Source organism: Sinocyclocheilus grahami, unplaced genomic scaffold (assembly GCF_001515645.1).
Source record: "Sinocyclocheilus grahami isolate Dianchi unplaced genomic scaffold, SAMN03320097.WGS_v1.1 scaffold153.1, whole genome shotgun sequence".
Taxonomy (NCBI): Eukaryota; Metazoa; Chordata; class Actinopteri; order Cypriniformes; family Cyprinidae; genus Sinocyclocheilus; species Sinocyclocheilus grahami.
This window is the reverse complement of record NW_015505332.1, coordinates 986,712-1,000,643: the sequence shown is the minus strand read 5'-3', so window position 1 is coordinate 1,000,643 and position 13,932 is coordinate 986,712. Positions and strand designations below refer to the sequence as shown.

General features: G+C 35.7%; 1 protein-coding gene across 1 annotated transcript in view; it reads left to right on the top strand.

The window, feature by feature from the left end:
- LOC107592505 (regulating synaptic membrane exocytosis protein 2-like) overlaps positions 1-13,932 on the top strand; it is a 167,598-nt gene that overhangs the window by 151,928 nt on the left and 1,738 nt on the right. Inside the window, exons 21-24 of the mRNA XM_016282038.1 lie at positions 12,457-12,598; positions 13,014-13,126; positions 13,268-13,369; positions 13,457-13,596. Coding sequence (XP_016137524.1) covers positions 12,457-12,598; positions 13,014-13,126; positions 13,268-13,369; positions 13,457-13,596 — 497 coding nt within the window. The remainder of the gene's footprint in view (positions 1-12,456; positions 12,599-13,013; positions 13,127-13,267; positions 13,370-13,456; positions 13,597-13,932) is intronic.

The window sequence follows — 13,932 nt, the reverse complement described above, 5'->3', positions numbered from 1 at the left end:
GTTGAACTCCCTGAAATTAGAGAAGCAGTCGTCAGTAAAATGACGTGTTTGTGGGCAGGGCCAAGTTGTTCGCGGCCGGCCAACGTAGAACATAGGCGCGCATTATGCAAATGTAAAGTGAGATTCGAATACTAACGACTCGTTTCAGCTGTTCAGAGTCGATTCTTTATTTTGGGAGACAATACATTTATTTATCGTGCACTTTCAGCTTTTCAACTTTGCAGATTGTTTACATTCACATAAAGCTATATTACACACTGCATGAAAGGCAATACTGGAAATGGCATAATAGGGGCGCTTTAATAAACTGTTATCTAAGACCAAATTAAATTAGTATGAATGTTCGCAAAATGCTAGTATCCGCCTTTTCAATTGTGAATTCTGACCTGTCTAATTTAATTTAATTTAATTTAATTTAATTTAATTTAATTTTTAATTAAATGTTATTTGTTAAATTATTTGTATTTTTTACAAATATTTTTCTTCAATGTTTAGTTCAAATGGATATAAAATAAATGAGAAAAAGATCAAATAAAATTTACTTCGCCCTTCTAAGGTGACCTGGCTAACAATATTTTTTAATGCTAAGCACCTTATTGTTTGTTAATAAGATAGAAAATATTTAGTGCTGATAAGCATTGTGGAGCTAGCAGACCTCTGGCACTGTTGAGAGCGCCGCTCACATGCAAAGTTGACTTTTCACAAGTGTGTTTACAAGTCGTAAGTAACGTGAGGTTTCAGACAGACAAGTTTCAGCTTGTAACTTTTGGAGCTCGTCCCAGCAAAGGTCACTCAATACTTGACATGGTCAGAACTTTTCAGACTGACCTGACAGTACAGCGTATGAAACCCATCGTCTGGTGGAACAAACATTCTGTACTCACAGTGAACATCACAGCAGCTGCTTCTTGACAGCTCCTTCAGAAATTTGTCTCCATATAATCACATACCTCTGACCTTCACAGATCTAAAGCTGCTGGATGTCATTTTGCATGATAAATACCTTGTTCTATCTATATGCAAAGAACAGTTTTGTAAGTAAATCATTTATTGATCACGTGGTACATGAAAAACAATTTTTTTTTAACCTCTAAAACCAAAGATAGTTTTAGACATCAAGCTGGCCTTAAAGGAATAGTTCATCTAATAGTTTCAGTTGTCATCAATTACTCACTTTTGATTTTATTTTATTAGTTTTATTTTTTTACATTTATCTTTGAATTTTTATTGTCTCTTTATTTATTTGGTAGCTTGTTGTTATTTTTTGATGTTGATAGTAGTATTTTAATTATTAGTTGACATATGCCTCAACTAATCAGAACACAAGAAACAGCCCAAAATATCACAGTAACATACTTATATTTGCAGCTCTATTTTCCCGAATACTCTGATACTGTATTTTGTTACTCATGCCCTCATTTACTGACAAGAATCCATCTACATGATAGTTGTAAGTGTTGAACACGGATACAGAACATGGTCTAATTAAGTAAATTGTCCTAAATTGCCGTTAACTAGATTAGACATTTATTAATCGCACAAGTTATTAAGTTTAATTTTGCAGAAGGCATGTATGGTGAAATGCGGCTGTAGAAAGTAGCACACGAGTAGCTTCCGCTGTGACAAACCCGGTTACCTGACACAAAACAGAGCAAGTCACATTCTCTGTAGCCATGGTGATCTGTGCGAACTGCAGCTTTTCCTGTGATCCGATTTTCCACGGCCCCCTCTCATCCTCTCACTAAATCTTATGCAAATGAACGGCTCTCAGAAGGTGGAATGTCGCCCGGCCGCATTCCGTCGATCCTGGAAATGAGCAAAACTATGTGAAGATGAAGCGGGAATTCATCTTATTCTGAGCTCTGATCTCAGCGCTGTGCTTTGGCTTGAGGAGGATGTAATTGGTCTCAGTGGGGATTTGGGAGTATGTGTGGCCGCAGATAAGCCGGCTCAGTTCTCTTGTAGATCTTGTCTGGTGGACTCGCTGGATGCGCACATTGTCACGTCTCTTCTGCGGACATCATGTTCGCCAAACCCTAAATTTAGTGTGTGGAGAAGGAAAGTTTTATTCAGACTTTGAGAAGTTCTTCATAAGCGGTTTAATAATGCAGTGTTGTTCTAAATCGGTAGGATCAGCATTTTAAAAAAAAGAGGCCGCTATTTTAGCGTTTTAGTGATTTTAGTGAGTTCTGAGTTTTGAATTTTATTTGGCACAAAAAAAGACAAAAAGGTTACAACTTATTTGTCAAGGATAACACAAAGTAATAAAAACCTTTGTACAAAACCTTTCCTTTGTAGTCCTTGACTGCAAAAAAAATAAAAATTACCATACAAAAAATAACTAAAAGGGTTTGGAAATGTTTTTGCTACTTGAAATAAAGCTGAAATAAAATAGAAACATTTTAAAGAAAAAAAATTAGAAAAAATAAATAAATAAAAAAATTGCCTTAGATGACATTGAAATACTAAAATGACTAAAACTATAAAAAATAATAATAAAAATTCCAAAAGTGCATAAAATTACTCAAATATAAACAAAAATAAAATAAAAGCCTATTCAAAACGTTAATCAATACTGTAGCAATACATAAACATATCAGTATACATCAACATTACATAAACTTTTCATTTCAAAACACAAAACTGTATTGTATATAGTTTTTATTTATTTTTTGCTTGCTGGCTTATTTATTGCACATCTGCATCTTTCTACAGTTCATGAATAATCACATTTTACATACTGTATGAATGGATGTTTCAGCAACGAAAAAGTATGTTTGAATATAAGTATCAGAGAGATGGTGTATCATAAATAGCTAAATTATGTTATTAGTGCAAAAAGAAACAAAATATAACCACTTTAAATGAATATTAGCGCATTTGGAACTAGGAATGTGTATATGAAGTGCCTGTCATAGGAAATGAATAATAATGAGACAGTACCTTCTCATAGGATTAGACCACAGAGTCTCATGAATAATTACGAGACACTGCAGACTCATCGTCGAGTTCAGAATCAGAATAAATAGTATAGTATTGTGTTGTAGTGTTTTGTGGCCCTTTAAAGAACCCTCGCCATGGTGACACACTTTTACCAAGACTTAAAAAAAAATAATATTGAGATTTCCAGGTCACACACAATCACAGAAGACATTTGAGCAATCTAGAAAAATTAGTTGTGTGAATGTAATTTAAGCACATTTTCTCTCTATTCATAAGGCATGTGTTATTTTGGCTTTTTAAGGTCAGGTCATGATGATCGTCATGGGTTTATCGCTGATCATTGGTTGTAAAGATAAAGATAATGCATATCCGCCAGAGTGTCACCATGGTGACAGAGATGATCAGATGCTGTGCTGCTGTATGAACCAGATCCACAAAGACACAATATTGACACAATTATGGTCTGACTTATTAAATGAGACATTTGCGTTTGCTGTTTTAGCTCCTGCCATTTACACATTCTTTTCTATAAGAAATATAAGCTACATTGTATCGTAACACTGCATATTGTTTGCATTTTGTGCACTTTTTGTACTATGAAGTCCACTTATAATGTTATTCAAGGCATTTTGCACCAAACATTTTGTTTTTCATAACCATTTTCAGACCCTGCCTGTACATTTAAAGAAATAGTTTGCCCAAAAATGAAAATTTGCTAAAACTTGACTCACCTCCAGACCATCCCAGATGTGAGTTTGTTTCTTCACCAGAACAGATTTGGAGAAATACATCACTTGCTCACCAATGGATCCTCTGCAGTGAATGGGTGCCGTCAGAATAAGCGTCCAAACAGCTGATAAAAACATCACAATAATCCACACCACTCCAATCCATCAATTAAGATCTTGTGAAGCGAAAAGCTGTGTTTGTAAGAAACAAATCCATCATTAAGGCATTTTAACTTTAAACTGTTGCTTCTGGCCAAAATACGACTCCATAATAATGTTTCCTCCAGTGAAAAAGTTCATCATCTGTTGTCCGCTCACATCAAAATCAACTGACATATTTGTTTATTACTTTTTTTTGTGCTGTTTTCACTTGTAAACAGTCCTTGATCTGTGCATATTTCTCTCCTGATTCAGATGAGCCAACTTTTCAAAGCAATATCATGGATAGAGGACTCGTTTAAACTTAAAAGCATGTTAATGATGAATTTGTTTATTACAAACATGATGCTTTTCAATGTCATAGGACCTTGATTAATGGACTGGAGTGGTGTGGAATGCTTGTGGATTATTGTGACATTTTTATCAGCTGTTTTGGACTCATTCTGACGGCACCCATTCACTGCAGAGGATCCATTGTTGAGCAAGTGATGCAGTGTTCAATTTATCCAAATCTGATCCAATGAAGAAACAAACTCATCTACATTTATGGAATGAGGGTGAGCAAATTTTTATTTTTTTTGTGAACTGTTCCTTTAAGAATTATGACTGTATAGCTCAGTCATTCATCAGGACAGATTGAATTGCTAAAAACTGGAAATACCTTGAAATGTAAATATTAATGTGCTCATGGTGTCAGCTTCCATAAATGGTCATGGTGGATTGTTGAAGAGTAGTTAATTTGATTATTCAGTGAACATAGCATGTAATAATTTGAGTAATTGAGTAAATGTAATAATTTGAGCATGTAATAATTAGATTTTTAATCAGTTGACTAACATTAGTATGGTGCAAGAGATTCATTATATTACACAAAGGAGGTGTTATTGTGACTCGTTGCATTTGGAAACTGAATGTTTTTGTAATATGTTCATATTTTCTGCTCGTGTTGCGTCATCTCTGAAATATTTTAAGTGCTGCTGTTTTCTCAGTTTTTATTTGATGAAATTGTTAAAGAACTTGACGCACGCGTCTTACAGTCAGTCTTTGTTTATTGGGCCTGCTGGCCTTGAGTGAATGTCTCAAGAATGTCTCTGTGTTCAAAGACTCAGCCATAGAAGGACTTCCTTATTTCAAAAACAAGCTCATGAGAAATAGTCCAGTGATCCTGTTCCCCATCTGACACTTCAGTTACTAAGCAGTTGAGGGGGAAAACCAAACTATCTTCAGCTCTCCTTTTTCCCCCAGTTCTGATGATGACCATGTTTAGACAATATTAATTTGAATCTCAGCCCTGCAGGATAAATCTTTTTACACCTGCATGTTCTTTTCCTACATGCTGTCTGTCTGCTTTCAAACAATTATCTTGAACACAGTCATTCAGTCAGCTGCACAGATGCCAGTTCTTTCGATCTGAGCTGTTAGTAAAGCACTGAAGAGTTTATTCTGTCTCTCTTTCGGTCTTTCTCCATCTGTCCACACACTAACAGAGGAAGTGGTCGCCCCTCCATCTGTATCGTCTGTCTCTTGATTAGAAGTGTTAAGAGAATGAAAGTGTGAGGTTTATCACGTCACAGCTGACAGAAAGACATTATATCTATTTAATGTTACTTGAAGGTGATGTCTTGAGGTGAATCTCATAAAAACTGTCAAGAAATGTCCGGACATATTTCACATCCCAGACTTGCAACTTGCGAAAACCTATGACATTGTGCAGGATTTTTTTTTTTTTTACTATTCTTTCCATCATATTTCAGATCAAAATAAAAAACTTTTTTTTTTTACATGATTTAAATTAACATTAATTGGATTTCCACCTGAAGTTTCATTATAACTTATATAAAAGGTATTATAAAAAATATTATTTAATCATTGTATGATGACTATTATTTATTTGTTGAGAACATTTGTAAAATGCAATTGAAAATATATATTATAATATAATATAAAAAATTTTTATATTGAATTTAGTTTGTTGATAACAACAACAACGACGACGACGATGATGATGATAATAATGATGATGATAATAATAATAATAATTATTATTATTATTATTCACATTATGGTTATTAGAGTTTGAGGGATGTGTTTAATATTCATGCAAATAATGTCACAATGCAAAAAATCTTAATGGACCTAAAAACAGGCATTATTTTCTCAATGTAAAACATTTTTATTTATTTATTTATTTATTTATTTAGTTAGTTAGTTAGTTAGTTAGTTAGTTAGTTAGTTAATGGTACAGTATGACCCAACCCTTTCCTTGTGATTTTGAATGCACACACTGATCAATAGCCAAGTTTCCATCTAGTTATTGAGTTTTATTATCAACAAAGAGAATATGCATAAAAAAAAACTTTGCAAAATTTGCTGTCTACAGCTTGATTCCATTCAACTGGCCTTTTACCGCTAAAATGGTGTGCGTGATGACGTCATCCCTAAAAAAACTAATTGTCACATAACTTTTGGTGTATCGCAAAAAATTGCCCTTGAGCTGTTTCCATACATAATTTCACCTATATTGCGTAAATTATATAGGCTAGTAGCCTGTTCTTTATCCATTTGAAACAAAACTTAATTATATAGCCTATTATTAAATTGTATAGGCCTACATAAAATCATTTTTATTAACAAGTCTCATGAGTTTTTTTTTTTTGCTTTGTTATAGACTATTTAGATACTTGATCATCAAGCAATAATCAGAAAAATACAGAAAAATACAGTCAGCCAAACATATTGAAAAAACATGCTATTTTATTTCCCCTCATTTCAGAACAAATCCTTTAAATTTAACGGTAGAACAGTATACTCGGAACAAAACAAGAATAAAAATATAAGAAGCTACTAACAAGCCAAAACTAATTAATTTAAAATGTTGTACTTATCGTTCCAATATCCACGTAAAACAAGATCTTCAGAACAAAATGAAAAATGTTGAACTTGCAACGTACTAAATGAACATAAAATTAAGATATGCATGTTTGAGAGGCAACTCGTCAATTTAATAATATGAATATGATTTAATGCGCTTTTGAATTACAGGGAAACGGTGCTTTAACGTGAGCAACACGGACGCTGCCTATAGGCTAATTCTGTTATGTGACAACACATTTATTTGCATTAAAGCCCCTTTTCTCGACAAAAAGTGTTTCCAAACTAATTTTTGCAACATTGGATGTATCGATATTGAATTTATGCGGTAAAGTTAAACTGAAAAAGATTGCATCGACACATGAGACATTTTATCGATAAATGGCATTTCCATCAGCTATATCGGTAAAAAATTTGAAGCGCTAAATATTTTTTCCACAAAAAAATCCTTGGATGGAAACCTGCCTATATTCTGATGATCAATGTTGATATTCTGCATAATTTTGTTGGATTTTCGGCAGATTTCCAAATCTGCAGTGCTTTCTGAAGAGTTCATGTGTTAATGATTTTTACATCCTCTGGTGTTGTGTTGGTGATTCTGAACTGGTGTGGCATGATGCAGTGCAGAGATGAAGGCAGGTCTGAGAGGATGTAAACATGCCGTTGAGTAGAAATGTTTATCCGCACACACACTCACATGCACACGGCTGCCTGAGCTAGTCAAAGCATCATCAGTCTCGCACGCTGTTGTCCCATCTCACGGCCCGCTGCCAGGTTATTACATCTTCGTGTTTTTCTTACATGTGATGCTCTTTAAATTCCCGTAATATGAGATGTTCTCATCTCTGAGGCATGAGCGGACTGTCCGTGCTTTCATTGGTTTTGTTTTTGTGAGCGAGTTGAGTGCCAGTTAATTTGAGGCCTTTAAGACTGTATTGGTGACCTCAATTAATCTGAAATTTGGTTTGATATGGACATTATAATTCACAATGGTTTAATTCAGCCATTTGTAATGATCTTCTCCATTTTTCCCCAGGTGTTTCGTATGACAATATGTACTGTACATTGTTTTTGATATAAAGATGGTTTATACAAACAAATAATCTCATAATATGGGAATGTAAAGAACATTGTAATAAATGTCCTTTAAGTTTTTATTTAATAAAATATTTTTTTTTTACTTAAATCACATTTATTATATTGTTCTTAAAATTCCCGTAATATGAGATGCTTTCATCTCTCAGGCATGAGTGGACTGTGTTTTTTTTGTTTGTTTGTTTGTATTCATTCTCAAGTTGAGCAGCAGTTAAAAAATTAAACAATTAAAAAATAAATAAATAAAAATAATAATTAAAAAAAATTTTTTTTTCAATATTAACAATAAAATAATATATTTATTATTATATATATATATATATATAGACATATAGACAAATTGTTTTCATTTCATTCTATTATAATATTTATTTTCTCACTTTTCTGACAAAAACAGGAAGCTTTTAGTGCCATTACAAGAGAATGAAGAATAAAGAGCACATTTTGTGTATAATGCATGCTTTATGCATTTTATTATGCCACAAAGAATCGTGGGAAATGTAGTTATGCATGACTGTCACATCATAAATCAACAAAACGAGTAGTATTTTCTACATTCACAGTTGCTGCTTAGCAAGATCAATACCAGCTTGCTTACGCATTCTTTTATTGGCAAAGTAATTTACAACAACAGCAAAAAAACAGTATTCTTATAAAAAAGCGAGTCTGTGCTTGAAGACATGGAAGGTTTCTGCTTTTCTCATTTAAAGGACATTGAGTAATGTATTTGGTTACTTTAAACAAGTTCTGAAATTTCTGGTGTAGATAAACTAGTCCCGAGTAACAACATTTGCTCTTCACCTCAAAGTGGCATGTTAAAGGACAGTGTTTTAAAACCATAGTTCAACACAACTGACAATTGGCATTTGTCCAAATAATGGGACTGTAGGCCAGTTGAAGCTCTTGAACCATTTACTGAATGACTGTGACCAACTTCCACAGATGAATAGTTTTTTACAATGGATATTGCAGGGGAAAACATTCTGAAGAGGTTTGTTCATTTGAAATGTTGTTGCACAAAGGAAGCTTTGGTATAGCCTGTCCAGTGATATCATCTGTGTTTTTTTAGTAGTAGCCACTATATTGTAGTTGCTGATTGATTGAATACACTGATTCATAAAGGTTTTCCTCTAATCTTCGCTTTTTTGAAACCTTATGACTGATTGAGTTGACTTAATTTGGTTTATATTGTAGCTCCTTGTTTGTGGTCTCAGACTGCTGCAATTATTAAGTCATGTGCTCAGTATTAGCTAAAGTGCTTGCAATAGAGGAGCTTTATAGATTTATCAAATGTTGGCATGGTTTTCTATGTAGCAGCCCAGGGAAAGTTTTATTTCTCTAGCATAGCTCAGGAGAGTTAATTTAGTTTGCTTGTGCTTCATTTAAGACTCAGATTGTCCAGTTTGTACATGTGGGTCAATAGAATTTTTGTGTTTGACTTTAGCATTTAAAATGTTGAGTGTTTAAAACAGCCTATTCTCTGGCTGCCAGTCCTGGTGAGTTTCACAGTCAAAGTCTAGTTTAGACTAGTTCAGTCACTGTGCCGTAATTGTCTGCTTCCTTCCTTTTGCTGTATTGTGTTATGAGGATGTTGAGACGTCACCTCTGCCCCCTGTGCTGTTTCACGCCTCCAGAAGACTCGTATTTGGCAGTGAATCAGGATGAGAGTGTGTTCTGGCAGGTTTGGGAGTAACGGTACACCGTGTTATGTTCCTTCATGTCTGTTAGAAGAAATTCAGACCTTACAATAAGAGCCATAAACAAATCAAAATGACTCAGAGTAGTACAAGATACCAGATCACAATAGTGACAGATATAAAATACATACTCAGATATGGGTATACATAATTTATTCCTGTGATGCAATTTTCAACATCATTACTCCTTCTTTAGTGTCACATGATCCTTCAGAAATCATATATATATATATATTTTGTTTTTTTTGAGCAACACCCATGTTATATATTTATAAATATAGACTAAATGGGTCTTTAATCATGAAAATGCATAGCTGTCATTACGTTTCAGAAAAGACTGACAATTCTGTCATAGAGACTTTAAGTGATGTTGCCTTTCAGAACACTGCAGAAACCACATAGCATTGTCCTAGAATGCACCCTGGCATCATGGTTGTAAATTTTGCATAATGCAAAAATCTACTATTTTAGCCCTCATTAGACACCCAGATTCTTGTTTCTCTCTGAACGTGACACCTTAAGTGGCTGTTGAAAATGGTTGGATATGGCTGCTATTCCTGTTTTGACTACGCAAATATTTGCAATGCATTTCGCTGGGATATTTTTCTGGGATAGCAGTGATTCAGCTGTTTCTGTGGCAAACATTTACACTGGGAGATAGTGAAGAGAGAGGTGGAGACCCGAGATAAAAGATGCACGTCAGCACGGCAAAATAAATCTCTCGGCTTTTTAAGAGCCGAAGAGAAAGGAGTAATTATCAGCCTGTGTGTGTGTGTGTGTTTGTTTAACATGTGAACTGTGAGTGACTGTGCATGTGGACAGTCAGGGCAAGAGATGCTCAGGTTCCTAATGGCCACACACACACATTTGCAGTATCTCTGGGTAAAGGTCATGCGCCTGGAGGAGCATTTGAAGCGCTGAGCCACACCGCTGCCTCTGATTGGCCGGGGGAGGATGCAAGAAAGGGAGCCAGGCTCCGCCTCCTCCCCCCTCCTGCACGTGTTAGAAAGGAGATAGCTTAAGGAGAGCCGACAGCTTCACTGCGCCGAACGCACACTAATGCTGCATACTCCAGGGAGATCAGTCGATGCAGAACAATCTCCAGCTGAAGAACCCAAAACAAACTCAGACTTTAAATGTTGTTTAAGAGCGCTCTGCACTCTGAGTTCAGCCCATCGTCCGCAGTCTCAGCACCACAGCATCCTTTCCGATCGGCCCGGCTGTAAACATGGGCAGGCAAAGCCACGATGCTACGTCCACCACGGGCACGGGTGCAGGCAGCACCGGCGGCCGCATGCAGCGCTCCCAGAGCCGCATGAGTCTGTCGGCTTCCTTCGAAGCGCTGGCCGTCTACTTCCCCTGCATGAATTCTTTTGATGAGGAGGATGGAGGTAAGATGTGTCACGTATGGAGAGGTCCAAATGAGCATCTTGCATGTCAAAGTTCATGCGTTTTTCAGGATATATTGGTGTTATAGAGCATACCAACTGTTTTTAATATTTGATTAGGTTTGTATTTTGCATTTATGGTTTCTGGTGGAGTTTGCATAAGTAATAGGCAGAATTGTGCATGGCTGTCAGTAAAATATTTATTTATGTGCATAAATTGCTGTGACAGTTTTATAGCACTTAATAATTGTGCAGTGCGTTTTGATGGTTTAGCAGGAATCAAGCATCATTGTGACCTTGAAGGTGTTTGATTTCCTTTCTCTACAGCATCTCTCTCTCTTTCTCCCCATTCAGTCGCTCTAGAGATTAATATCATTGGAAATATCATGTGACTTTTCATATCTTGCAGAACAAATACCTTTTGTGTGATGTGTAGGTGCAACCAAATTTTAGTTAATACATTAATATATTCATCATTGAATGAATCTCATGAGAACATGTTCAGGTCACATTTCACCCCAAAATCTTTAAATAAATAAATAAATATTGTAATAGAGTGTTTTTTTTTTTAAAATCTGCATAAATTAAATGCATGAATACTATCATGATGTATAAATACTTTACAAATTAATATATGATTATTTTAATTTATTAATACATTTATTTATTTCAAATGACAAATTTGCTTAATTGTCATGAAGATTGTGTCACTTAATTTAATAGAGATGTTTAAAATTAATATTAAAATTCTGTCATTATTTGCTCACCCTTGTGTTGTTTCAAACTTGTACGACTGACTGACTTCTGTGTAACACAAATGAAGATATTTTGAAGAATATTGGTAAAAAACAGATTTTGTTCCCACTGACTTCTATTATATGGACAAAAAGTACAATGCAAGTCAATGGGAACCGAAACTCTTTGGTTACCAACATTCTTCAAAATATCTTCTTTTGTGTTCTGCATAAAAAAGAAGGTCATACAGGTTTGGATCGACGACATGAGGGTGAGTAAATGACAGAATAATTTAATCTTTGTGTGGACTATCGCTTTAAGGTTAGTTTGAATTGCGTCCTCTGACATTGGGCATCATTGTTTCTCAGGTTTACTGTATCTCGGTCAAGTTCAACAAGAGCACAACCGTGTTCTTGATTGTTATATACGACTGTGCAGTTAGTACAGAAAAGGACAGTCACATCCAGCGCTATGTTCGTCATCCTCTTGTGTTCAGCTACGTCTCAGGGCTGAAAGCAGAGGCAGATGACATTGAATGAAAAGAAAATCAAGCCTGCCGTGTGTGACCTGCGATTGAATGGTTTAATCTCAGCAGCTCAGATATAGATGCAGTGCATCTAAAACAAGAAATTGTTGAATTCATTCCATCCTGTGGGAACAATACCACGTGTGTCTGGACCTTCATATCACACCGTCTCAATCAACAGCACATCAGCTCTCACATCTGAGCCGCGTGTGAGGCTTTGGTTTCTTGTTGGGAGATGTGCAGAAGCGTGTCCTTCATCACTCTGCCTGAGACGTCTTGATATCCTGACTGACAAACTGTCTCTGTCTCTGTAGAAGCAGGAGGAAAGAAGCTGCGCAGCACTATCCAGAGGAGCACGGAGACGGGACTGGCTGTAGAGATGAGAAGCAGGATGACCAGGCAGGCCAGCCGCGAATCCACTGATGGCAGCATGAACAGCTACAGCTCAGAGGGAAAGTAAGTAACAAAACACGTGCAAATAGAACCCTGCTGACAAATATAATATATATATATATATATATAGTAACTTTTACACAAACATGCAAAACACCAGAAAGCAACTGTTTACATAAAAAAATACCCACTTTACAGGGAGTACTCAGAAGCTAATCTACTTACAGCAGCAGTTCTGCTGCAAAAAAGAGCAATTCTGAGGACTTTATAGCTCAAATAAACATTTTTGTACAGTTGAACAAATATAACTCCTTTAACGTGCATATAAGCTGCACATTTCTGCGTTTCCCCTAGATTTCCACTGTAAGTGCCTCACTGTAATGCAAAATGTTTTTCTGTGATAACCAACAACCTGTCACCTGTAACATCATAAGATCAAGCTCTACTGTTTATCTAATCCGAAACCTTTTCTTCTCAGCCTCATCTTCCCCGGAGTGAGACTCTCTTCTGACAGTCAGTTCAGTGGTTTTCTGGATGGACTTGGCCCCGCCCAGCTTGTGGGGAGACAGACTTTAGCCACGCCCCCTATGGGTGAGTTCTTGTTTGTTATTGACTTTCTATACACTTCACTCAAGTGCTTATGTCTCCAGTCGCACTCAAACATTAGTCAATATTAAAACAGCAATGTTACCCATGTGTGGCTCATATATCCTTGATTTGTTCCATGTCTAGGTGACATTCAGATCGGGATGGTGGAAAAGAAAGGAGCCCTAGAAGTAGAGGTCATCCGAGCCAGGGGCCTTGTGGGAAAAACAGGTTCTAAGGCACTGCCAGGTGAGTGCGGTTACACTTTCTGACAGTGATTTCTTAGGCACTTGAATTTCTTAGGCACTCATCACTCATGATTAAACTCTTCTCCAGCCCCTTATGTAAAGGTGTATCTACTGGAGAACGGCGCCTGCATAGCCAAAAAGAAAACAAAAGTAGCACGAAAAACACTGGACCCTCTTTACCAGCAGCAGCTGTCGTTTGAAGAGACCCCAGGAGGAAAGGTTTTACAGGTATAATGTCATCACTAATGCTTTTAAGTACCAGTTTTAGGTTATCTCAAGCTCATTTGGCCAATCTAAAACGGAAGCAGTACCTTTATCAATTAGTTAGTTGTTAAAGTTGACAAATACATTTTAATGGCCAATACCAATCTATAAGGAAAGGATAAAATATACCAAATTTTATACCAAAATATAAATGGTGTATATATATATATATATATATATGTATGTGTCTACAAATTGTAAATAAATTCTATATGTTTTGTATAAAATTTATATTTTTATATTTAATATATATGAACTATATAAAGTGTGTGTGTTTACATATATATATATATATATATA